At 39.4% G+C, this 27,310-nt stretch overlaps 1 protein-coding gene across 1 annotated transcript in view; it reads right to left on the reverse strand.

Moving 5' to 3' along the window:
* Nucleotides 1-27,310, reverse strand: part of LOC124777800 (myosin heavy chain, non-muscle) — a gene marked incomplete in the record, with an annotated part of 283,815 nt that overhangs the window by 64,227 nt on the left and 192,278 nt on the right. Inside the window, 5 exon segments of the mRNA XM_047253316.1 lie at nt 2,369-2,515; nt 2,758-2,920; nt 3,011-3,103; nt 13,915-13,938; nt 15,499-15,626. Coding sequence (XP_047109272.1) covers nt 2,369-2,515; nt 2,758-2,920; nt 3,011-3,103; nt 13,915-13,938; nt 15,499-15,626 — 555 coding nt within the window.

Below are 27,310 nucleotides of genomic sequence, written 5' to 3' on the forward strand. Positions count from 1 at the left end.
CAGTACTTATGATTACTTATCAATGCTTTAACTCAGAAAAATTAGTAATTTTACAATAAATATCTTGTTCTCTGCTTAAAGATTAAATTGAGGTTCCATAGAAATAGTGAGCAAAGGATGTTTGTATGTACTGTGAACATTTCCACAGCCCTCATAATTGAAAACTAAATGAGAAGCCTGCAACACTCTACGAGTAACAAGGGAGCTGCGAAGCATACTGTACCAGTCTGACAGTCATAACCAACACCGCCTCTTTAGTATCCAAAAGTGACTCAGATTCCCTGCGCAGCCTGAATATTGATATGGAGGGAAGATCAGAGATACTCTGGCTTCACATCACCGCCATAGCTTTTTACTGTGGAGGTTGCCATTGCAGCCACAGCTATGTCACATGGGCCCATCCACTGACACGAGTGCACGTAAATACTGCTGCCCCACACTTGTCCAGCAGTTCTCTGAATCCTTTGATACGTGCTACAGATAGAGCAATTACCCTAATCTGAATTTGCATTTTTTGATTCAGATTGCTTCCCGAACATTCTGCGCATGCTTACGTTAACTTTCACTATGCTTCCAGCTAGCTGTTCAATTTGTGTACTGTACCACAGGAGCTGCTTGTTTGTTCCACAGGTATCATTGCTAGTGCAAGTGATCATAAACTGTGTTCCACCTATGCAGAGTAAGACAGGAAAGTCCCACACTTACATTCTATGTAATACTGAACATAAGAATCGGGTCGAGAACTGTGGCGTTCCCTTAATAGGTCAGGTGTGCACTACATGCAGGAAGCAGCTACTACTGTAGCAGAGTACCTGTGGGATGCACAGAGGGATTTTTGGATTAGAGGAGCCCCCTCTTGGGATCAGAGATGTATTCCCTGTCGAAATCCGAGCTACGTCAGTGTCGTTATTCTCAGAGAATGCTTGTCCCCACAAATCAAAAACAGGAAAGAGAGACTAGTGTACAGTCTCTTAATCAAGAATTTCATGCCAGTAATCTTCTCCTTTATGAGCATCAAATACTAATGACCAAATTTTCTTACATTACCAGAGCTCTGAATCAATGTTCATCTCACTAACACCTTGAATGACTTCAGCTTTGTAGTCAAGTTATAGGACCATTGCACACCAAATTTTGGGACATAAGAAGTACATCACAATGTCAATATATTCTCAGATATTTTAAAAATTTAAAAAAAAACAGGGGAAATGGAAAGTGAAAGAGGAAGGGGGAGAAATCTCATTTTTTATATGCAAAGGCAACTTTATAGGAATTTCACTTTCATCAAGACCACTACACATCAGCGACATTGATACCAAACTTAGACCTGGGGCACAATATATGACACTCAAGCTGTAGTGGACATCTGCATATGTTCACGTAACATTCCTCACACTTTTCTAATAATCCCAGAGGTATCATCATACATACACATCTGTGAATGTCAACTACAACTCTATTCATATCTGTTACCACCATCTGTCTTCACAATGAAAGACAAAACATTGGAAGGAGGAAGCATTTTTCCACTTCTGTGGTATTTAATTTGTTGGTACACAATTAGTTTCTGCCTTTTAGGCCACATTAATGAAGTAGAAAAATGTGTCATATGCAGAAAATTATTTGCTAATGGCCTAAAAGGTAGAAAATTGTCATGTGGTAATAAAGCAAATACAGAAGAAGTTGGAAAATGCCATTTCTCTTAATAGATTTCTTGCCATGGTACCACTATGAAGGAAATAAAATACTGGTATCAAATAGTGGGAGAAAAGTAGAGTCATCTGGCTGTAGATTAAGGATACACAGAACCAATTACCTGCTAATAGATACAGTTGTCTTCTTGCTACATTTTCTTTGCTATATGATCACATTCAAGTTCCAAGGATGGTCGAAACAAACCAGTTAATATAAATGTAAAACACAACTTACAGATTAGGGCTTAGGCCTGTTTCGAGTAACCTACTCTTTCCTACAAGGTTGTGTATGGAGTGATCTGTGATTGTGGGACATGAGATCAGCATTTTTCCAACCCTTCCAGCATTTACTGCCAGTAGAGGACTCTTCATGATTCACACAGCTCCTCATTTTGCCTTACAAGGATGAAGTGGATCCTGTACTGGAGTTCCTTTACCTCAAAAGAACTCTGCGGAAGTACATAAAAAATAAATAAATAAAATTTGAGGTGGTACTGGAAATCGAACCCATGTCCTTCCGCACCGAAGGCAGCAACACTAACCATTCGGCAATAGAGGCAGTCTAAACCAGTTAATTTATGGTTTTATTTCACCATACACAAAAAGAGCACTTGTGGGAAGCATTTTGTGTTTTTATGTGGTAAGGTAGGGAAGAAAAAATGGCAGAAACCAACCTGAAAAATCTTCAGGTGTAAGCCCCATTATACTCATGGCCTTGCAAGTGGCTTGAAACTCTGCCACATCATCAACTCCAGGTACTGGTAAGTGTCCCCCACTTGAGAGAAATGTATACAATTTAGGATCTTCCAGGATGAATTCCTCTGTAACAAACATGCTTAAGTCACTTCTCAAGTTACTTATCACTTACACTCTCAATAACAGAAAACAAATGTAATGATTAATCTAGTGTAACAGCTGCAATTCAACAAACATTTTCAGTGTATCTGCATATAATTGTTTGGTACTATTGATAACAAATCGTGGCTAACAATATATACCCCTCCAACATGTCATGTCACCGACAGTGTGTACAACCAAACGTTTACAATAAAATGTAACTTACTTCTCTGTTCTGGGGAAGCACCCATTAACAGCTGATAAAATATGTGGAATGTCCTTTCATCCTTAGCTTGACGAATTGCTCTTGATTTCTCAAGTAAATAGGTTTCAATATTAGCTCCAGCAATGTAACCAGATGCATCGAAATTTATCCTGATGAATTTCCCCTATAAAATTTAATATACTGTGTCAAACACATCACTATTTTTGAAAGTTTATGTTCTAGTAACTGAAAATCTTGTAAACGAGGCACTTACAAATCTGGAAGAGTTGTCATTCTTTACAGTCTTTGCATTTCCAAATGCTTCAAGAATTGGATTCGCCTGGAGTAACTGCTGTTCTAGCTCTCCCTGGAAAATTAAATGTCTAATGTTGTTATATGAATAGATAGAAGAACATTATTAGTGAAAATGCTATTAAAGATTGTTACCTACCGCAAAATTTGAATTCAACTATGTTTGCATGAAATAAAGGATAATACAGAATTAATAACATTTTGACACTTCTTTTGGATTACTTTTTAATTTTAATGCAAAATTTTTAAATGTGGAGAGTCCTGACTTAAGTAAACAACATGCATGTTTTTTCAGTGAATTAAAAGGAAACTGTTGGAAAAAATCATATCACAGTGGGCAGAGATTTGTACAATTTTCCGATCATGCAATTTTTTTTTTTTTTGAGTGAGATTTTCTATTTACTCCTCCAGTTCCATCATGCTGAGAGGAAATAATTTGCTTTTACATGCTAAAACTACACAAACAGAAGTTCTATAAGAAAGCACATCTTACATTTCCCTAAAATGTTACAGTAAAAGTTTCCATAAGAGTTAGAATTTCTTCTGTTTTTGCATGCTGTATGCATTCATCAAATTGACCAATCATAGTCGAATCAAATTAATTTAATATGAAACAGACTGAAGATCTACAGAATCACAACCAAAGAAGTGAAACTTGTTTCATGCTTAGTGTCACGTCCTCTAGTATGAAATTGATTGTATTTAATTTAGTGCCCAACAGACAATACTGGCAGTTTACAAGAATTTTTGTCTTCTGTCTTAACAGCTTTCTTCTTTTACAGTTTCACATACCATTTCATTATACACTGCCATAGTTAATTCAAAGCAATGGCTTTAGATATCCCAACAGTTTCACATAACCAATATTTAATGATTTTTGTTCCTCAAATGTGTCTAAAATGTGCCAAAAATAAAGAATGTAAATAGTAAAATTGATGGTCTATCATTTTCTGTGATTGTTTTCTCCTTTAAAGAGCTTACTAAATATTTAACTACTTCAGTTTTCTCCTGTTATCCAGAAGGAGGTATGCTGACTCTTATTACTTGATAACATTTATGTTTAACTTCTTGAGCTCAACCCCTTCCTACTAAATTAACAAAATGATTTTCACAGCTATGACTTGAAAAATCCATTGATTTTTTACTTTAACTAAAAACAATGCAATACTCTAAAAGCAATTACACTGAACCATCACAAACAACTTTAATGTTTTCTTTTATCTCTACTCTAATTGAATTTTGCCTCAATTTTTTATCTAGTTTTCATATTACAATATTTTCTTGTGTCAAGTGCATTATAACTTTGGAGCACTGTAGGTGGTGTATAACTGGTACCAGAGAGTCCTGTGATCTTCCAGAGCTGATGTAAATGATGTCAGTGAAATAGAGCACATCTTCAAAATGGTTGTACAGATTAATTGGAGTTAAGATGGGTCGACGTGGAGTAATGAAATAAAGACAAAAAGAATGTGTTTGGCTGTTAGGCCATGAGTAAGTACATTGTGAAATGGCTTCCAGATTTGTTTGTGTACCAATGCAGACTGTCCAACGTTTCAACAAGGAATAGCGTACCACTTGCAGCCACATGAAACGGTTTGCGAACAGTTGCCCGTTAACAGATCACAGCCAATAGGGACTAGAGATGTGTCACGCATTATTAATAACAATCTGGTTCTAACCCAAGAGAAACTGCAACTATTAGTGAATGCAAGTCCGTCTCCACCAGTTTCCAAGCTGACAATGCAGAGGACATTTGGAGTCACAAATTGCCAGTACTCCCAGCAGCACATAAAGCTGCACATCTTCAAAGGCCAAACAATGCAGGAAATGTCTGGAGGCATGTAGCGTGTTTGCCAAAGTTGCAAATTTGCCTCTTTTCAAACGATGTGAGGTGTCGGGAACACTGAAATCCCAGCCAAATGTGGCATCTAACCTGCAGTATTTGGAGGCAGATGGTGGTTCTGTATGTTTTGTGAATGGTGTTCTTAGCATGACTTGGGCCTATTCATTCAGGTTACTGAGAACACGTGTTGCCCTTTCTTCTCTCCCTTCGTCATGAACATGCTGTGGGCACTCCCATCTTCCACAATGACAACAGCCACATTCACAGGATTGTATGCATACATTCCGGGTTTGACAAACACTCAGCCACCCTGTCACCCCTTAAACGGCCCACTAAATTCTCCAGTATTAATCACACAGAAAATGTCTGGGGCTATCTAGAAAAGCAGGTGAAACAAAGCAGTCAACGTACTCGCAATTAGTAACTATATGGCATCTTAACCGTGAGTCATTTCAGCTGGATATGGAGGGCCTAACGAAACTAATAGACTCACTCTCACCAAATTGTGCCTACTACCAAAGAAAGAGGTTAACACATTATTAGTGTGATAACTCCTATAAGTGTATAATTTTTTGCACCTTGTGCTTATATGACCATACCACCCTGACAGTTTATCTCAAACCGAATATACATGTTTTGTCAACTCAAACTGTGACAAAAAAGGTGTCTTTGTGGAAAGGTCTGGAAAAGGTCTGAAAATTTGCTCACTTATATTTTATTGTGTGCTTACTAAGAATGTCAATTTTACCACCTTTAAATTCCCCTAGAAATTCAAAAACTGCAAAAAACAAAAACCTATTTCCTTCCAATTTCTTGCTCATAGCTTCATGTTTTTTTTTTTCTTTTTTTCTTTTTTTTTCTTCGTAAATACTAGAATCAAGCACAATTTAATACTCTCATTTTCATTCTAACCATTTTCTTTGTTCGACGCACTATTTTCAAATCAATCAATAATGATACTGCCTGCACTCTTTTCTGCCACACCACCATCGTTTCTTACTGTCCCTACCTCACTTTCACAAGGCCTCGTTAGCCTTGACCTGTGCAACAGTTTGCTTGTTCTGAAAGAAGTTCTGAAAAAAATGGGGTTAGATGTGTGTTATTTGTGACAGTGCTTTGGAGAGTTGAAGTGCAATGACTGAAGTGAAATAAAAAGGCTTCAAACATTTTGAAAAACAAATTTGACAATGAAGGATGGGAAAGGCATTCATCTCAAGGAAAAACTGCCAGTAACAGGTTACTAAAAACTGCCAGTAAAAAAAAGTCACAGACAATATATATTAAAAAAATAAAAAGTTGTAAACTGCCCATATAAAAGAGGGTTCCACACTGACATCAGGCCCAACAGTTACACTGCCCTTTATCTGTTATTTCAATCAAAACTAGTAGTTCTGTGTGGCCTGGTAATACAGGGGTAGTTGCTGCATGACAAAAGTCAATTTTCCAAGGCTAAATCATTTGATACACAGTGTATGAAGAATAAAAGCAGATAAAAATTTACAAGAACTAGCTGAGGAACTCCATGGCATGTTGGATGAACATTTCAACCAGTTTCTGAATCAGTACCTACTGCCTTACAGAATTCCCTTTTGTACATGGAAAAACCATCATAGTTGACCGCAGAATGAAGACATAGCAATACATTCTTTTCGGGGTTGAAAAACTCCAGATACCTGTGCTGATACCGTTTTTCCTTGAAAATAATGATGAGGACTGTCAATTTCTTTGAACAAATTAATGAACAAGACAGAAGGTGACCATTGGAAAAAAAAAGTGAATGCTAGTATATGGGTTGGTGGTTACAAGTATGATTGTATGTGCCAACTGTACACTTCAGTAGTAAATGCTAAAATATTACTCGGTGATGGGTATACCAGCAGACAATTTTCTTCACATGAAGAGGAAGATCTTCAAACAGCACAGATAGCAGCTGTAATTATTGTGTAAACTATATGGTTCAAGGTTTCGACCAATATGCAATACCCACATCCATTACCTTCAAACTACCGTATGATGTGTGGTACAGTGAATCTTGTACCATTACTAGTTATTCCTTTCACTGTTCCACACACAAAGTAGAGCCAGGGACAAACCATTAGCTGTATGCCTCCACACAAACTCTTAATTTCTCTTATCTTTGTGGTCCTTGTGTGAGATGTATGTTAGCAGCAGCAGAATCATTCTGTAGTCTGCTTCAAATGTAATGTTCTCTAAATATTCTCAATGGAGTTCCATGAAAAGAACATCTTTTTCTCTCCAGGGATTCCTATTTGAATTCACAAAGCTTCTCTTTAACACTCACATCATGATTGGATCTACTGGTAAAAAAATTTAGCTGCACACTTCTGAAGGCTTCAATGTCTTCCTATACTCCAACCTGGTGGGGATCTCAAACACTAACAGTACTCAAGAATATGTCACACTAGTGTTCTATACAATGCCACCTTTATAGGTAAACCACAATTTCCTAAAATTTACCCAAAAAAATGAAAGTCGATATTTCACCTTACATAGCACCATCCTTATGTGCTCAATCCATTTCATATCACTTTGTGACATTATATTAGGATATTTAATCAACATTATTGTCTCAAGCAGCAGGCTAGTGATGCTGTATTCGAACATTACAGGATTTTTTTCCTAATCATCTGAACTAACATATCTCTGCATTTAGACCAACCTGTTGTTTGTCATGTCAATTAGAAATTTGGTCTGATAAGTAAGTCATCTTGCATCTTCCTACAGTCACTCAACAATGACACCTTCCCTATACCACAGAATGATGAGCAAGCAGCCACAGATTGCTGCTTACCCTGTCCATTAGATTCATTAGGCTGATTTCTTGCTTATTAGGTTATGTGAAACACTGTGTATCAGGTGACAATTTACAGTCTTCAGTACTTGAAAGACCATACATGGGATTCAATGGAAACAGCTACACCAAACATGCTCCAGGCTATATGGAACAAGTTGAAATATCTGAAACTTTGTCATTCCACAATGGGGTTTCATATTCATTCAGGAAAGAACTTTAGCAGAGATCTTTTGCAACATTATAAACTTTAAACCATAAAATAAATAGTTAATTTATGTTGGATATCTTCCATCCAAACAGTCTGTATGAACATTCAGTCGCATACAGTACTTCATCCCCCAAACTTACTGCACTGCCCCATTATGTTTGAGCAGTTTTTAATTTTTTAAATAGTGTACAGAGAAGCCAATCTAAGGTATGAAGTATTAGTCCTCTAAGAAGGCACAAATCATCATTTATTACAAAAATAGAGGATGTGTTAAATATTAGTACCGATTTTGCAACGCCAAGGTACAATTACAGACTTTGTCACTTCAATAAACAAATGCAATTTAAGTGCACTAATTACATGACATTCATTCAGATGAACATTATACTTAATATAGTCTTCTTTAATTTAGCACAGAGTGAATCACTCACAATGCATGCTTTTCACATTGTGAGCAAACAAATGCTGTCATAATCGTCACAATCCTGAAGTTGTGTGTTCTAACCCCAAATTCAAGTGTAATAATTCCAAGAATATACTGTATAATTTTTGTGAACCCTTAGGTTAAAAATATAGAATCTAGCGAATTGACTGTGATCCCAAAAATCACCTGTACACCGAAAACTTCACCAGATCTCAAGGTAATTGAACTGTAAACTCATGACCCAACTAAACAATAAACAGAAATTTTATCCCGCAAATGAGAAATGAATTTCACAACATGCTGACAAACTTGGGATTCAGGTGACCGTTTGAAAATGATTACAATGACCAGCAGAAAACTTAACATGGCTAAGTAATTAACATGGGCGAGCATCCCCTGACACCACATCATGCAGGAAACCATAAGAACAACCTGTATTTTTAAGACTATGTGCTATGAGCAAGATCATCCCAACAAGCAACAGGTAGTTTGGTTTGGTCACACCAGAAACTGGTAGAATAGCTGCACAGAGAAAGAGGAGTAATACAAGAATGGGTGTACAGCTGTGATTGATGAGAACAAAGACATACCTTGGAGGGGCACAACTGATTATTCTTTTTTTTCACTGTTCATTAGAGACCCCTGTTCTAAAATTCTGCTTAGTTCAATTGTTCCAGACAACAGCTATCCCAACCAGCCAGCAGTTTATGGGTGGATAAGGTTCCGTCTTCCAGACACTGAGATGTCATCCAACATCCTGACATTCTGCTGCACATACTAAGGCCTAAATCAAGGTCTGATGTGTCTGCAAATCCCACCCGCCTTTCTTAAGTGTCCTGAAATTATGGAGGCTCCATAGTTGGTCTTATTTACTTCATTCTGTCATTATTGTGCCAGTACATTTTAAGCTGCTTTTGTATCGTCAGTAGCACCAGTCCACAATAAATGCAAAATGATAACTTCCAGCTTGTGGGAGGCTGCAGTCCTAGTTCATTTCAATTTCACGTAAGACCCCGAGATTCAATGTACTATTTTACTTCACAGCTGCCAGAAATTTGAATTGTTTGTGATTAGTATGTACATGTCCTCCCCTCTGGTGTCACTACCCTCAAGACTAAATATTTCATTGGCACCCAATGGCAAAATGTTTGTTAGCATGAAAAAAAGTTTTGCAACACCCTCATGACTTGCTCAGTGTGTTTTCATTCTTTTTATTTTTTTATATGACACACTTCTTCCTCAACTGGATACTACATTTTGGATGTAACCAGGATGCCTGTGTCAACACAACAGTCTCCACACAATTAATTTGGCCTTTAAGCATGGCATTTATTATGAACAGAAGTACCATGGGCATCCGCAGAAAATTTTCCAGGGAGGACAAGATTCAGAGCTGTCAGTTTTGACGTAACTAATTTGGTAAGCTCGAGAATGCGTCACCCCAAAGAAGTACATTTGACACATTCACAAAACATTGTATCCCAAAAGATAGAATTTTTTAAATAGATTTCCTTTACACCTGAAAAGTAAGAATATTTGAAAAGTATATACAAAGTATATTTTTTATGCTTTTAATATGAATATGGATGCCACACTTTTGATTCAACGATCTTAAATTACATCCTCTTATCTTTACATACAGGGCATCCAATGAGAAAGGAAATAAAGCTAGAACTCATTCAGAAACATTATTTCTTCATACTCCTACAACTTTAGATTGAAACTAAAATTAAAAATCTGAAATAAGTAAAGAAAGTCAGAATTGCTGTGATGATCACAGTGAGTATCAACAAAGAGGAACTAAACTTTAAATAAGGAAATGAACTTTAAAAAGGTTTATTTAACTTCAATGTCATCTGTAACACTTTGCTTATAAAACCTCACTCCTGCTCATGTTAATGGATTCATTACATTAGTTGCACAATTTCTATTTTTTATTGTTGACTGACAGAAATAAGGTTCAACAATACGTTTTGAAACTACATTTTTTGTTTTGGTTAGATAATGTGTAACCCATGGACAATATATGACTACATGCACATGTGACACCTCAATCAATTTTTACAACCTAGTATTGCACCAAAGTGTAGTTTTTCCAGTTTGACACACAACGGGGCAGCTTGCCAACTGGAATGCAGAAATCGTAGTTCTGTGACTGTTTGTGGTGCTGTGTTGCACACTCAGATGTTGAGAAAGTCCAAACTATGGAGAGCACATTTTTCTACTTTAAAATTTCACACTTCTTTTCCTCTCTTTTAGACAGACAATGGTATGTGGTTTTTTCAATCGATGTGTTTGTGTCTATAGATTAAATACAGATGTACACACCTCCAGTATAGCATGGCTGTCTTCTTTCAATTGTACTACAATATGTAGTACAGTTCTGTAAAAGAAAATGTAGAATCAGCAAGCAAACATGGGCTTTCCTTGTTCACAGGTAAACGCTAAACTACTGACACGATTCCATCATCATGCAGTAATTGCACTCTTTTATGAGAATTGCGGAGGGATGACTGGCTCATATGTGGCTGCTACAGTTATGAAGTGTTGGGAACTGACAATTGAATCTGTGAGTCAGGATGCTGAACCAGCGTTTTTCTACAGCATTGGAAGGGCTGAACAAGAAAATGACTAAGAAATTGAAGACCTTATTTTGGCACAGTTCTGTAAAGATCTGCATCCATCTTGGCTGTAGGAAAGCACCAAAACCACAACCACACCAAGGAACTCGCATTATTTCCTGTAAACAGAGTGGAACTAAGGAACTCCCAGATATATAATATTTACTCAAGCAGCAATATTTCCCTTTGTAGACAATGGCTGCTGCAAATTTGAGAGAATTCTGCATTGAATAAAAATCCATTACCCATATTCCAGGAGGTGGCATGTGCCGCTGCCCTCCCTGTCTGTCTTGTGGATGCCAATGAGAAGTACAAACCCCCTAGCAGCAAGGTGTGCGACAAAGCTGAACAATGGAATGCCTGGAATAGAACCCCAATCAATGGTGTCAGTTACCTTCAACAACCAGTGCAGAGCTTGTCTTACACCTGATGGTCATTGATGTGTGTCAAGACAACCATGTATCAGTTTACGTCTCCAGCCAACACGCCCACATACTAAGCAGCAAGGTCGGTCAGTCATGTTTTGGACCAGTATCATTACCATAAAGGGTGATTTTAGAGTAGCACAGTGTTTGAAAATGATCATTCCAACTATTGTATATTCCTACAGTACATTCTGTAAAGGGTTAGTCTTCCCAGACAATAAGAAACGAGCACACTACGCCCATCCCATGAACACCTCCATGAGGCATAAATCAACTGAATGGAATTGCCTAAAGTACCTGCTGATATGAAATTAGCATACTTTGAGCCATCTGTAATTTGCAGCATTTTGTCAGAACACTCCCTCCTACACGGGTTAGTGAGTTTCCGCAGCAATGTCTGTAGCACAGTGTGATCCAAATGCCAAGAAACCTCAAAGTAAAATAATTTTAGTTTCATAAGGTTTATTTGTTCCTTCTCTCCTCACTTCGAATTCACAGACAGGCATGTGGCAAAAAATGTTTTTTGGGGCTTACCTCAATTTAACACCACTTTGATAATTCCCTTGAACAACATTGTTGAACAACATTGTAAGCAGTTCTTGGCGCAAATTTCTAAATTGAACACAAAAGGGTGAATGTAACTGACTCCAACTATCATATAGATCAATCATTTTGTGGGATCATTTACGATATTGTCCAGTTTGATAAAGTTGATCAAAACTTTGTTCCGTCAACTATAATGATTTTCTATATAAGAGACTACCTGCAACATGTTAGCTGTGAATCAATTTAATATGAAAATGCGCAAAATATTTATCTGTCCACTTCACATACCTTTTGTTAACACTGCACAATATCACTTTTCTTCTTTGAACCAATGTAATAGCATTTAGCAAATGTAATGGCCATTTTAAACTACAATAGCATAGTAACACTTAGGGGCAGAGTGCAACTGTATTTGGAGAAGAGTTCTGTCCTCATTTAAAATGCATTCAGTAGTAAATTTCGTAAAGCCTTCAAACATGAACATAAATGCTTTGAGGACATTTTTCATTTCCATGATATCAACAGTACAATATTGTCTATGAAGACATTATCTTTTACTTGGAAGTAAATTTCAAGACGGCTGGAATGAATTATGCCAACAAATGCTCACATCATCTAACAGAAGCACACTTTAAAACTGTGTACTGGACCATGACTAACAATCTCCTAGGCAGTAACTAAGCCATTTTTCCATAATAACCCTTCTTCCAGAAATGGTAATCCAGCCAAGGTACACAGAAGAACTTCTCTGAAGTTTGAAAGGTAGGAGATGAGATCTTGGAGGAAGTAAGGGTGTGATGGCACTAGTGATTTGTGCTTGAACAACTCAGTCAGTAGAGCATTTGCTAGTGACAGTCGAAGGTCTCAGGTTCAAATCCCAGTCCTGCATACAGGGAATCTACCGCAAGGTTTCAAATCAGTGCACACTCCACTGCAGAACAATTCTGAGAAGCACATCTGATTGGTCTGCATAATTCCCCTGTATGTCATTTATCCTCATTATTTGTGTGTTTTAATGAAACAGTGATTCAGATGCTGGAAGAAGTGCAAGCAACTGGTCATCACTAAATTATTACATTGGGAACATTGCATTCAATGTAGGACTGATGCCATGAACTTCGTATCTTTCAGATCAACCAGCTAGACCTTTATCTCCTATTACACTGCCAACCCACTAATTGATAAAAATTAATTGCTGCTATATTACTCACAGGTGCAGATCTGCAATTCATGCCCAACACTTTCTGTGGATCACAAATTACTATACCTATTTATAACAATGGAATGAAACATTCAAAATGTACATCCACTGTCGCTATGTGACATGACTGATTCCCCCTCCCGTCCCCCAACCTCTCCTTGTGGCTCACCGCGCACTGTGTTTCTATAGTGAACACTATGAGGGCTAGTTTACTGTTAGGCAACAAAACCTGTAGCTTTTTGATGCAAGTGGTTGGTGAGTACTGGAGGGTTGCATTTATGTTGTTGTGTTCATTTCAGATTCCTGTTATGGAGTGTCGTACTTTCAAATTAGTTTTCACTCTGTATTATTCTTTGGAACTAGGATATGGACTATGTTTCAAGACAAATGTAATTGCAATGTTTCAGTGCTTGAAGTGCAACGGCACAGTTTCGAAAGATACTGTGTACTTATTCCAATAAAAATTTTTGTAACCCATAAAGCATGCTACAAGCAAAGAATATGTACAAGAGCCAAATACTAAAGTACCCCTCAAAATTTTTTAACATCTGGGTACTATCTGAGAATCTGGAAACAATTAGCACATGATACAAACCATCGTCAAAAGCCAACAGGAAACTGTACGTATTTCTATCTTTAAAAAACCATCTCACACATTAAGGGACTCTTTCTCAACCAATTACTATCTAGTCAACCAATTACTATCCACATATCATTTTTGTTGAGTTAATGTCAGATGCGAAAATTATTGAAGAGACACCAAAGACAAAACACAGTACTTACAATGATGAGTGCTGGGCTCGGGACCTGCCGCATGCAGCAGCCGTATGCAACAGAAACATCGTACACATGCAGTCACTATTCCAATAGAAAACATGCAAGATGCTCTACATGTCCATTATTTATTTTATATTTTAGACAGAAATACTAAGCAAACTAAGAAAGAAAAAGATATGTTGCTAATTTTAAGAAGCTCTACTGTTCAGTCAAAAAAAATTTAATGTTCTGTGAGCAAGAAACTACTGAGAAACTAAATTTTATGTTTCACCATAGTTCTGAACAAGACTGGAAAGTACTAAAATTTACTGTTACATTATACACTTACTATGCTGTACATTGAATGCTCATAATAATGACACTGAGAATGTCTAAAATTCTAATTACACAGTTTACTAAATTCTAAACAGAAATTAGTTACTAAACTTATTTAACGTATATTTCTAAACTTTTTCACAACAACACATGTAGAGAAAAATTATAACATAAATCTTTATGATCTTTCATGAGAGCGTACCCACACCTAAAGCAATTTTTATTTCTTGTCTCATTTCCTAACAAATGAAAATGGCATCTATTAGAGACACCAATTATGTAAAAACAAAAATAAAATAGGATAGACAGTCTGCCACCACAAAGAATTTTTTAAAGACTACATATGGAAACAACTATTTTTGTTTTAATGCCAATGCAGAAGCTTCTAATACAAGAGCTATGACAAACACATTCCCCACAATATAAAATTCTGCTTCTCATTCAATCTAAATGAAAGTATTGGGAAACTCAACAGATGCCTTATGTTAAAACAGTTCACATATTTAATTGGAAGAAAGCAAAAGAAAGGGTCATTTTTTCTTTTAACTTAAAATATGACTGTTCTCATTACAAAGGTCTGTCATTTTACGCTTTTGTTCCTGGAGCAGAGAGCATAGTATTACTAATGTTTGTTTGAAATTTGGTAAACATCTGGAAAAGAACTATTAAATTAGCACTGACACTTCAATTTGAATAACCACATAATCTTCTCGGAAATGTCATTTTAACTTTCAGAAAACTTTCAATTTGCAAAATCTTCAGATTCACGAAAAACGTACAGTCTATCATCATAAAGCTGAAATTCTGTACTGCATTTAACTGATACTATTACTGTTTATAGAGAGGTGGAACAGTTGACTCTGGACTGCATTCCACATACAACTTTCTAGGTGATATTGTAGATTCCTTAGCAGCACAAGTCCAACAAACAATAAAACTCCACATTAACTACTATTTTCAAAGGCCCCTCCCATGTGTGTAAAAGAAAGGCCACAGATCCCTCCTATGTGTGCACAAGAAGGTCAGACACCTCTCACAATAAAACCTTCAGCCACCTCCCAGAAGGAAACAAAAATTTTAAGAAATTGCCAAATTCTAGATCTCTCAAATAAATGGTATCGTGTAAATAGAGAAAGAAGATGCAGCACCACACCAACTTCTCAGGGGTTGATCAGCTAATCTGAAAACAGCAATCAGCAACGAAATGTACCACAAACTTCCAGGGCAGTCCAACTCCTCAGCTCCTTTGCAGGCACTTGCAGCATTCATACTCACAGTGTGTGGTGCTGAGCTCTTTGGCTTGGAGGCTGCTACATATGCCAGATACTGGATCACCTTCTTCGTATTTTCAGTCTTGCCAGCACCAGATTCTCCAGTACACAGGATTGATTGATCCTCGCGGTCTGGAACACAAAGACATAAAATATAAAACACTCTTATAGAATAAGCTTTATTACGTGCAGAATTTTGCACTATAGAATGGACCTTCATGACAAATTCAAAACTATGAAGACTGCAGTCAGAGAACCAAGTGGTGGAGATCTGACTATCCTATTTTGCACACACTGTACAAAATATTTGCTTGTCTACCTGCATCTTTTGTTTCAGTAGAAAGACGTTTTTCAAAATTGCGGTGTACAAGACATGGCCAAGGTTACAATGGAGGAGGATCTACTTAATGGTTTAGCTCTGTCTAACACTCACTCTGACATAGATTGTTCTATTGACAATGTAATTAACCAATCTGCCAGGAAGAATAGGCACATGGAATTCATCATTTAAGGAAAAGAACCACAATTGTAACTTTTTGCTTCATAAGATGGCATTGTCTTCTGAATGTGTATAATCAGTTTAAATAAAACTTTGCATGTGACATTTTTTATTATGGTAAAAGTAAAGGTAGCACAAGAAATCTTTAGCGCCCCCTCCTAGAGGTTTTTCTGTATCCGCCACTGCATGCAATGACATCATATACTGCCTATACACAGAATTTTGTCAGGTGCTAAAAATGAGGACTTCATTCAATACATGGTCATCCTATGAAGCGAAAATTTGCATTTCAAATAGCTGATAGCTACAGTATTCGTACACCACCAACTATTATATAATTCTAAGACCAGTACTGAAACCAATGTTTTATAGGGTCATCTAATGAGGCAGTCAAGGTAGATATCTATAATGAAGGCCACAAATCTGAGAAATGGTAATTAAATTATTGCATCAAACTGAATTACTATACGTTTTACAGGTGTATAGCTTGGATCAGAAGGTTATCTTAAACTTTTACAGAACGCACACTTCAATTATGAGATTTGATGTACTAGAAAGGGAGGCAGTAGTTGAATATGAAGCCTATCCTACACATTATACAGTTTGTATAAATTTTGAGCATTAAAGGAAACCAAAGAGAAATTTAAAAGTCATGATGGCACCTAAGAGACGAAATTAGGTAACAGCAAGCGTTTATCTTTCTTTAAAAAATGTTTCACACTGGAAAACTAAATCTTTCATGAAATCCAAATGCAATTGTGCACCAAGCATGAAAAGACAATTGAAAAAACCTTATGGTTTGCCAATGACTTAATTCTGCCAAAAATGGCAAATGGTTCTGAAGGGTAGTTAAATGGAGTGGATTTAGTCTAGATGTTATCTGGTAATGCAAACAAAAGTAAAACAAGGATTATTCAGTATTGTCTAATTAATTTATGTGATTCTCAGGGAATTTAATTAGAGAATAAGAAATTAAAAGCAATTGATGAGTTTCGCTGTCTGTGCAGGAAAATTGTTGACCATCTCATAAGCACTGAAACTTTTACATTGAAATGGAACTTGGATGAAAATCAACAGAGAGAAGAATAGAAGTTTTCAAATGTGACCTTGCAGAAGAACATTGATAATTAGAAGGGTCAATTGAGTACTGGTAACTAATGCAGAGGTACTGAATCGAACTGGAGACTAAGCAGCTTCATGCTACATTTTACTAAATGAAAGTGCAGGTTGATAGAACATGTTCCGAGGTATCAAGGAATACTTGATTTTGTAACAGAGGGAAATGTGTGGCCAACATTTCTAAAGGGAGACCAGGGTTTGACCGGAATAAACAGTGGATGTAGTCTGTCACAATTATGCAGAGGTGAAGAAATCTGCACTGGGTATAAGCGTGCAGGGCTGAATGATATCTGACTACAGGGCTCCGAATCAAGGAACGAAGATGACGTTTGATGTCACTACAGATGGTCCACAAAATCTGACTGGATTATGATGGGCAAGGAAACAATCTCGGTATTTGCCTTAAGCAATTTTGGGAAACAATGGAGAATCTAAATTTTGATGGGAGGACAGGAATTCGAAACATGTTCATTCTGAGTGTGCCAGCTTGGTTTGTATCGCAGTAAAAACATAACTAATTCAAGTCTTGTTTTCTTTACATAAACAGGATTACATGGCAAACTAGCAAATTTCTTACAAGCAGGAGGATACATTTAGCTTCCAAATCACTGACAAAGTCTCGTGGCATCTGAAAATATCGGCCTCATGGTCTATGCTGTTAATTCACTTTTTATGTTTGATGTATAACTGCAACTCAAAAAGGGACCTAGTAAAGTAGGGATGTCCAGATTTTTTTTAACCGAACAATATAATCAAAATACCAAAAATGCACCAACTGCATGGAACTACTTTGAAAAATGCGTTTAACATGATTAAAATACATAAAACTGAGTGTAGAAAATTAACAGCCATGAATTATTGAACAGTTCTCAGTAAGTGCGTATCTGGGTTCCGGATATCTTTCAGCTGTGCGACCATTTAGACGTTGGAATTTTATTATGTCATCGGCAAATCTCAAAGTTTTTATTTATTCTCCCTGAAGTTTAATTCCTACTCCAAATTTTTCTTTGACTTCCTTTATTGCTTCCTCAATGTACATACTGAACAACATTGGGGATAGGCTACAAACCCCGTCTCACTCCCTTCTCAACCACTGGTTCACTTTCACACCCCTAGACAGATAACGTCCGATTTCTGTACAAGTTGTAAAGTCTTTCGCTCCCTGTATTTTACCCCTTAAACCTTCTGAATTTCAGAGAGTACTCCAGTCAATGTTCCTGCAGGCTTTCTCTACGTTTACAAATGCCATAAACGTAGTTTAGCCTTTCCTTAACCTATCTTCTAAGAGAAGTCGTAGGGTCATTACTGTCTCACGTGCTCTCCCATTTCTCTGGAAGCCAAACTGATCTTCCCCGAAGTTGGCTTCTATCAAGTTTTTTCATTTTTCTGTAAAGAATTCGTGATAGTATTTTGCAACCATAACTTACTAAACTGACAATTCAGTAATATTCACACCTTTCAGCACCTGCTTTCTTTGGAACTGAAATTATTATATTAGCCTTGAAGGCTGGGAGTATTACGCCCACCTCATAGATCTTGCACACCAGGTGAAGTAGTCCTGTCACGGCAGATGCTCCCAAGGCTACCAGTAGTTCTGACAGAATATTGTCTACTTCGGGGGCCTTGTTTTCACTGAGCTCTTCCTGTGCTCTGTCAAATTCTTCTCGTGGTATCTTATCTCCCAACTCCTCTTCATCTACTCCCCTTTTTATAATATTGCCTTCATGTCCATGTCCCTAGTAGACACACTTTCAGCTTTCCCTTCTTTGCTTAGTACTGGTTTTCCATCAGAGCTCTTGATATTCATAAATCTGTTTCCCTTTTCTAAAGAAGGTTTCTTAATTTTTCTGTATGCAGTATCTATCTTTGCCCTACTGATGTACGCTGCTAAATCCTTACATTTGTCCTCCAGCCATTCCTCCTTTGTCATTTTGCATCCATTTTTTTAGACATTTGTATTCCTTGCCTGCTTCATTTGCTGCAATTTTATATTTTCTCCTTTTATCAATTAAATTCAATATCTCCCGTAATATCCAAGGATTTCTACTAGATATTGTTGTTTTACCTATCTGATCCTCTGTTTTCATTGTTTCGTCTCTCAAAGCTATCCATTCACCTTATACGTTATTCCTTTCCTATGTTATAGACAATCTTTGCCTAATGCTCTCTCTGACACACTCAGAAATCTCTGGTTCTTTCAGTTTATCAAGATCCTATCACCTTAATTTACTATCTTTTATTTTTTGAGTTAGTAGCCAATAAACTGTGGTCAGAGTACACATCTGTCCCTGTCACATCATTTAAAATCTGGCTCCGGAATCCCTGCCTTACCATTATTTAATCAGTCTGAAACCTTCCGGTGTTTCCAGATCTCTTTCACGTTTACACCCTCTAGTGCCAGCAATGATTGAATTATGTTCTGTGCAAAATTCTACCAGAGGGCTGCTTCTTTCTTTCCGTTCTCCCCCAGTTCAGATTGGCCCACTAATTTCCCTTCTCTTCCTTTTCCTACTGTCGAATTCAAGTCATTGCTATTTGGGCAGCAAAATAATTGATGACAGCCGACGTAGGGATAATGTAAAGTAGATTCACAATAGCGAGAAAAGCGTTTCTGAACAGATATTTGTTAACATGGAATATAATGGACGTAAGTGTTGGAAAGTCTTTTCTGAAGTTATTTGTCTGGATGTAGCATGTATGGAAGAGAATCATGAACAACAAACCATTTTGATATGCTGAAGATCGGATGGGAGGATCGTGTAATTAATGATGAAGTACTGATTAGAACAGAAGAGAAAATACATTTGTGGCACAACTTGCCTAAAAGAAGGGATCCGCTGTAGAACTCATCCTGACACATCAAGGGATCACCAATTTGATATCGAAAGGAAGAATGTGTGAGGACGGGGGAGGGGGGAGGAAGGAGTAAATATCGTGAGTCAGATGAATACAACTAACAGACTCACAAGGATTTAGGTTGCAGTAGTCATTCGGAGATGAAGAGACTTGTACAGAACAGAGTAGCATGGAGGAATTTCATGAAACCAATCTTCGGACTGAAAACAACAATCATATAGTTAACAACCAGCGTTGTTTGTTACCTATAAACCTCCATTTTATCGAAGAAAATCATGTTTTTGGCCTCAATACTGTAGTTCTGTTTTAATACGTTAAATTATCTTCTAAACTACTGAAAATTCTCTCTCATACTTACAGCTATCTTCCCCAATCTGTTAGTCACCTACCTCCATGCACGTTTTGTCTGCTGTCATACGATTTTTGTCACCTGATGACAGTAGCTATCTAGTCCAGCTTGCCCAGTTTTGCATTACCATATTCGAGTTTGTGAGTTAGATTCCGGGTCCGTGTGTATATTTTTGTTTTCCAATTTTGATCTGTCAGATAATTCATAGTACACACTCTTCACATATCCTACAGTAACAGTTTTTTTTTTCATTGTAACCGCCAAATATTGTCAGACAATTCAGTAATATTCCAGGAGAGTAATACTCAGTTAAAAACACGTAATCTCTCAGGATTTGTCAGCGCGATTGGCAAATAAAGTACTTCGGCGTGTACCTGCGAGTTGTTGCTTGAGTTTTATGCACAATATCTCGACGCCCGACACACATTGTTTGGAGTCTAGGCAGCGAGCACACGTAATAGCAAATCCGCAGCACCTGTAGCAGCCGTGTTCTCAGTGGGTAGTCTCCAATGTGTATCGGTAGTCGAAATACTGTGCATAAAACTGAAGTAACAACTCGGTGCCACACCCGAAGCACACCATTAATCAGTTAAAAATAATCTTTCACACACTGACGGGAAAATTGCAACCCCAAAAAATAATTAATGTACAGTAATGAAATTTAGTAAATACATTTGTCTTGGTAACGTATTTAAGATATTAAAATTGCAAGCTCACAGATTAATCTAAGCGCGAGATAAGCCATTGCAAATCTGAAGTGCTGGTACATTAATAACTGATGTAACCGCCAGAATGTTGAATATAAGCATGCAAACGTGCATTCATTGTTTCGTACAGAAGCTGCATGTCAGTTTGAGAGATGGAGTTCTGTTGCATTCGGTCGGTCAATACGGGGATAGTTGTTAATGCTCGTTGTGGATGACGCTGGAATTTTCATCCTATTATGTCCCATATGTGCTCGACTGGAGACAGATCTGGTGATCGAGTGACCACTGTAGAGTATGTTTAATTACAACAGCAGTATGTGGGCGAGCGTTACGTTATTGGGAAACACTTCTTGAAAAGCTATTCGTAAGTGACAGCACAACAGACTGAACCACCACACTGACGTACAAATTTGCAGTCAGGGTGTGCGGGATAATCACTAGAGAGCTCCAAGGAGTAGGTCCAGTGTGTTTAGCACACAGACCGGTCGGTTGTAGGTCCTCTGCTAGCCTCTTCCTAACCAACACGTGGTCATCACTGGCATCTAGGCAGACCCAGATTTGACCAGACCTCCAATCTGTCCTCCACTGATCTCTCGCTTGACACCACTGAAGTCGCAAATGGCAGGGGTTGGGGTTCAGCGGAATGCACGCTACAGGGCATCTGGCTCGGAACTTTTCTTGAGGTAACCGATTTTTAACAGTTATGTCACAGTGGTGCCAACTGCTGCTCAGATTGCTGCTGCAGATGAGTACGATGTGCCAGGTTCCCATGCCAAACAAGACCGTCGTCCCTCTCGGTGGTGGCACAGGGTCGCCCGCAGCAGGTCGTCTTACGACCCTAAATTCTCGTGACCACCGCTGCCGGCAATCAGGTACAGTGACTACATCCCTGCCAAGTCTCTGCAGTATCGCAGAAGAAACACCAGCTTCTTGTAGCTCTGTCACACGACATCGTTCAAACTCAGTGAGCTGTTGATAATGTGGTCTTTGTCGACTAACACGGACTCACCACGTCCGATCTCTAAGCTAACTAACGCTGACGAAAGTCACTGTACCACACTGAGTAAGGCCGTTGTAATGTTTTAAAAACGGTATCAGTAACAGCATGTCTTTCACTTTACTCTCATTTCCATGCAAATATTAAATAATTGCAGCTGTTTTGCATAATACCTGCTATAATCTAAGAGGACATCATCATACCACACAATGTAAGAGTAGAAATGTTGAAAAAATACAGCTGGACATGGACTCTAGCTCGACTATTATAACGCAAACCTCTACTCACTGCACTAACTCGGCAGCACTGTTACATTGCACTAAGGGAACGTATCAAACGCACGTGTGATTACATGAAGCCACACTGCCTTTCTTTGACGTCCAATTTCTACCCAAAATACGTATGCAAGGGACGAAATTTTGTTAGATAAGCAAAGACTCACACTGTGGCAACCAAGGGGCATGAATTTTGGTTTACCCTGTAGAAGAGAACTTGACGCACTGCCTAAGTAGTCGTACCAATTCACGAATCCATTCCACAACATAACTCTCAACAGAAGCATAGCAGCTGTTAAGAGCACGTTATTTGCAATTTCCACCTGAATGAAGTGCAATCTCGCGAAGGTACGAATTGCTGCACATTTAAAAGCTTGTCTTGCCCTTCAAACTTTGATTCTTCAGCCTCTGAAACGGGGAAGTTAGCAGATTAGGGTTTATAATATCCCGTCGATGTGGATACCATTACAGACTACGCACAGACCCAGGTTTGACAGAGACGGGTAAGAAAATAGGCCAAGGTTTTCATATTTCTCCTTCTCCAAAGAAACATCGCGGAATTTGTATTAGTCGTTATAGGAAAACCAGGGGGAAGAAGAAACGAAAGGTCGAGCAGCTACTCGAACCGCAAGCATCCCGAATTCCATTATCTTACCGGTAACCAATGTGCCTTCTCAGCCTGTTTACTCCTGAACTGACTTTTTAGGTTCGAATGATGCTCATACTAGCACGATGAGTAACTGTTTGGAGTTCAGTTATCGCGCCCTATGCCTAGTGCAAATGGCCTAATAGCAAGACGTTTCTGCTGCAAGTGAAAAATATTTTGTCTGCGTCCAGTCCTGACAAATGATGAGAGCCTGGTGTCAGCCCTCTATCCCTGAGCCCAAACCGGGTACTGTTTTCCATTTCACTCTTTACTTATTCTGCCAACTGCACTCGCTTCAGAAATCGGCAAACACGATTGTTTTGATATTTCCAGCCTTCGCCTCATGTCTTTTTGCAGTGAACCTGGAAGTGCTTCTATGACGGTACATAAGTTACCATTATGTAGATTAAGAAACTTCCACTGAATGCTGCACTACACTTTAAAGTGACACAAATGTATGTGACATTATATTTTTCAACACAGTCCCCAACTCTTTTAACGAAGGTCGAAACGTCCTACCGATTGCCCAATTCCACCCCGATAACAAATCTGCTTCTTGGTCACGGAGCCATTTTAGAACAGCTGTGTGGACTTCCGCATCACTGGAGAATCTCTTTCCCGCAGATGTTCTTTTAGTTTACATTGTGGAAGGTTGGACTGTATAAATTATCAACGTGTGTGCGACCTTTGTCAAATTGCTGACATGCTTTCACAACGGCTGAATGCCACATATACTGATTATTTCAAGGCGAATCTGAGCGCAATTTAGACATTTCGCTCACAGGAATCTTAGTGTCCCGCGTTCTTCAACTAGAACGTTACCAGCTCGCGCGGCATTTCATTCCACACTGTGATACACGTGTTATTCGTACCGCAGCCGAACTGCATCTGTAAGATTCCCTTAACATGTACTCTCTTCTGACAATGCGAAACTCTTGTAATGCTGTGGTCTTGGTGTGAGAAGGGGGATGTGTGTGTTAACGTCTCGTCGACAATAGGATTATTAGAGACTGAGCATAAGCTCGGATTTGGGAAGGATGGAGAAGGAGCCTTTTGGAGGAACCATCCCGGCATTTGCTTAACCGATTTAGGGAAATCACGGAAAACCTAAATCAGGATGGCCAGACGCGGGTTTCAGACATCGTCGTCCCGGAAGAGTGTCCAGTGGGCTGGTTACTGTTCTACCTCGCCCGGGATGGTCTTGGCGTGGAACGACATGTGTGACTAACTTGCTGAAGATCCCGCGTACATACATACTCCGCAAGTCACCATACGGTGCATAGAGAGTACCTTGTACCGCTGTCACAGTTGAGTCGGCGTAAGTTCATCCCTGACAGTTTCAATGGGCTTGGCGAGCCAGCATCGCGCGCTGACGTCAACCAATACTGTACCGTCATTTTGGAAACGTTTCTATGGAACGCCTCAGTGTTCTCACAGCTCTTCAGAAGGCTACTGTTTGCGACTGTTAGCGTTTCGCAACTGAAAGCTTGCAACAACGCTACTAGCTGTCAGGGAGCTTCTTACGCCGTCATTCCCTTTCATGTATTACTAAAAAACGGAGCGAGTAAAAATAATCAGTCTGTGACCTTCATGGTCCAGTCACAATGTGACCACCGTGTACGTTCCATGTCAACGTGCAATAATCACTCACAGACGGCACGTAGCAGCACTAGCAGTGGGTACGGAGCACGCGGAAAATAGTGCAGTAGTTGTATTGCGGAAACAGAGCGATTTATGCGATTTATCTAACGTCCAAAACGGCATGATCATTTTTGGGCGAAGGGTAGAAGCATTTCTGAAACAGCTAAGCTTGTAAGCTGTTCGCGTGCCATCGTGTTAAATACACCGCGCATGTCAAAATGGCGCTATCCAAAATCGGAGCCTCGGCAACTGTGCTGCACCACGCGTCATAGATGACACGGGTGAACGACGGCTACGGTGATGTGTACGAGCGAACAGACGTGCAACTGTTTAGCAACTGACGTCCCAGATGAAGCAAGGGGCTACTAACAGTCTCTCCCTGACGACCATTCAGCGAACGTCTCTGTGTAATAGGCCTCCGCAGCTGGCGCCTGGTTCGTGCACCCATGAATCGGTTTGTAGGACGCTCAACTGCGCGGCAATCAGCATCCGTACGAAGTCCCAATTTTTTCACACTCCAATTTCTTTTTCAGTACAATCTAGCTACTATCACGAATGATGAGGATAATGATGCCGGGAATCGAGCCCCAGACCACGTGATACAGAGGTAGAGCACGAGCTGCGAACTTCATGCACCCATGCTGACTGCTGTTCATCAGTGAGGAAGCCTGAAATTTGTAGAACAATACCGCAAATGCACGTCAAGTGCCTTTTCAGATAAAGAGAGTTTTATGCTCCATCGGACACACGGTCGTCGGCGTGTACGGCGTGAAATGTCTGAAATAAAACACCCTGCCACCGTGAGGGACGCGATGGTCTGGGGATTGTTTTCGTGGCATTTCCTGGATGATGTCATTCTGGAAGGCATAGTGGATCAAACCAAGATTGATGCTATGCTTGGAGACCATGTCCATCCATACACGCAGTTTGTTTCCCTTTGCACGATGGCATCTACCAGCAGGACAATGCAATGTGTCGCACGTCTCGCAGTCTACATCCACTGTTCGGAGAGCGTCATGATAAGTTTGCCGTACTCCCCTGGCCATCAAACTCACCGAATTTAAACCAAATCGAGAATCTGTGGGACCACCCCCGATTGGGCTGTTCGCTCCACGGGTCCTCAACCGAGGAACTACGGCACCTGGCCACGGTAGTGGAGTTGGTAATTTCTGGAACCTCACCAACACTCTTCCTGCACGTTTCGCAGTGGTCCACGCTGCAAAAGGTGGGGTTATTGAAGTATCTGGCAGTTGATTACATTAATGTGACTGGACAACGTACATGCTTCTGCATGAAGCCCTGATTTATCTTTCCTTCGTGGTCCTTACCAGAGATGTTATGTATGCGACAGTTGTATCATACTGTTGTCTGTTGCAAATGCGTCCGCAGCTCGTGGTCTTGCGGTAGCGTTCTCGCTTCCTGCGCACGGGTTCCCGGGTTCGATTCCCGGCGAGGTCAGCGATTTTTCCTGCCTCGAGATGACTGGGTGTTGTTTTGTCGTTTGCATTATCATTTATCCCCATTACGGTCGGAGGAAGGCAATGGCAAACCACCTCCACTACGATCGTGCCTAGTACGGCGGCGCGGGTCTCCCGCATCGTCCCCTACGCTCCTCGGAGTATGGGACATCATCATACATGTTGCAAATGCAGTTCTCAACAAAACATCCACAGTATTTCGCCATAAGAACGTCTTCCTCGCTCCAAGGATTTCTATTTTGAGTTCACGCAGCATTTCCGTAACACTGGTGTGTTGATCGCACCTATCAGTAACCAATCTAGCGGCACATCTGGATTTCATAGCATTATTTTCTTTCTCCGACAAGGGTCCATTTCCTACTAATTAAGCCGTGGCCGGCTGTGCTAGGTTTCTCGGTTGAGGACCCATGGCGTGAACCCATCGGGGTGGTCCCACAGATTCTCGACTGGTTTAAATCCGGGGAGTCTGGTGGCCGGGAAAGTACGGTATACAACCTGGTACTCTTCGAACCACGCCCGTACACGGCGAGCGGTGTGTCACGTTGCACTGTCCTACTGATAGATGCCATCGTGCCGAGGAAAACAAAGATGACAGTGATGGTGGTGGTAGCGACACCAGCAATTATGCCTCCTTTTAATCTCTTGTAAAATAGGACAATGGTTTCTCACATCACTTATTTACGAACGTAATTACACTCTTTTTCGGCAGATCACGTATTTGTGAGCGACACTGTGGTTATATTTTACTACGCGCAACCACCTGCCACTGTGTTATCAAACTACAGCAATTTTAGAATCCGAGCACATCTGAAATCAAACATCAACGGCAGAAGGCTGCCTCGGCCGTCCTGAAACATCCATCTGCCTGTTGACTCTGTGGCTCGTTTACATTAAGGTCAATAAGGGGCGATATGTCCTTCCGCAAAAACAGCTGCTATGAATCGTTGCTCTATCTGAATACGCTTCTGTCGTTGCGTAACTGTGATTAATCAGCGAGGCACACATGGGTAGAAACTGCGGAATACGTCTGCGTTGCCCCGAGCGCAGATACACAATACTGCTAAGGAAGCCCGCTGCATACGCAACTGAGGGATGGATGGAGGGAGAGAGGGAGGAGTGGTGGGGAACATAATTTTAAAGACGCGTTTCCTAATCATTTAGGCTGCCCACATGTTATGTTTGAGTATTTGCTATTAGCGTTTTTCCCAATTACAGAAGAACAGTTTATTTTATTTGTAAATTTTACTAC

The sequence above is a fragment of the Schistocerca piceifrons genome, chromosome 2 (assembly GCF_021461385.2).
Source record: "Schistocerca piceifrons isolate TAMUIC-IGC-003096 chromosome 2, iqSchPice1.1, whole genome shotgun sequence".
Taxonomy (NCBI): Eukaryota; Metazoa; Arthropoda; class Insecta; order Orthoptera; family Acrididae; genus Schistocerca; species Schistocerca piceifrons.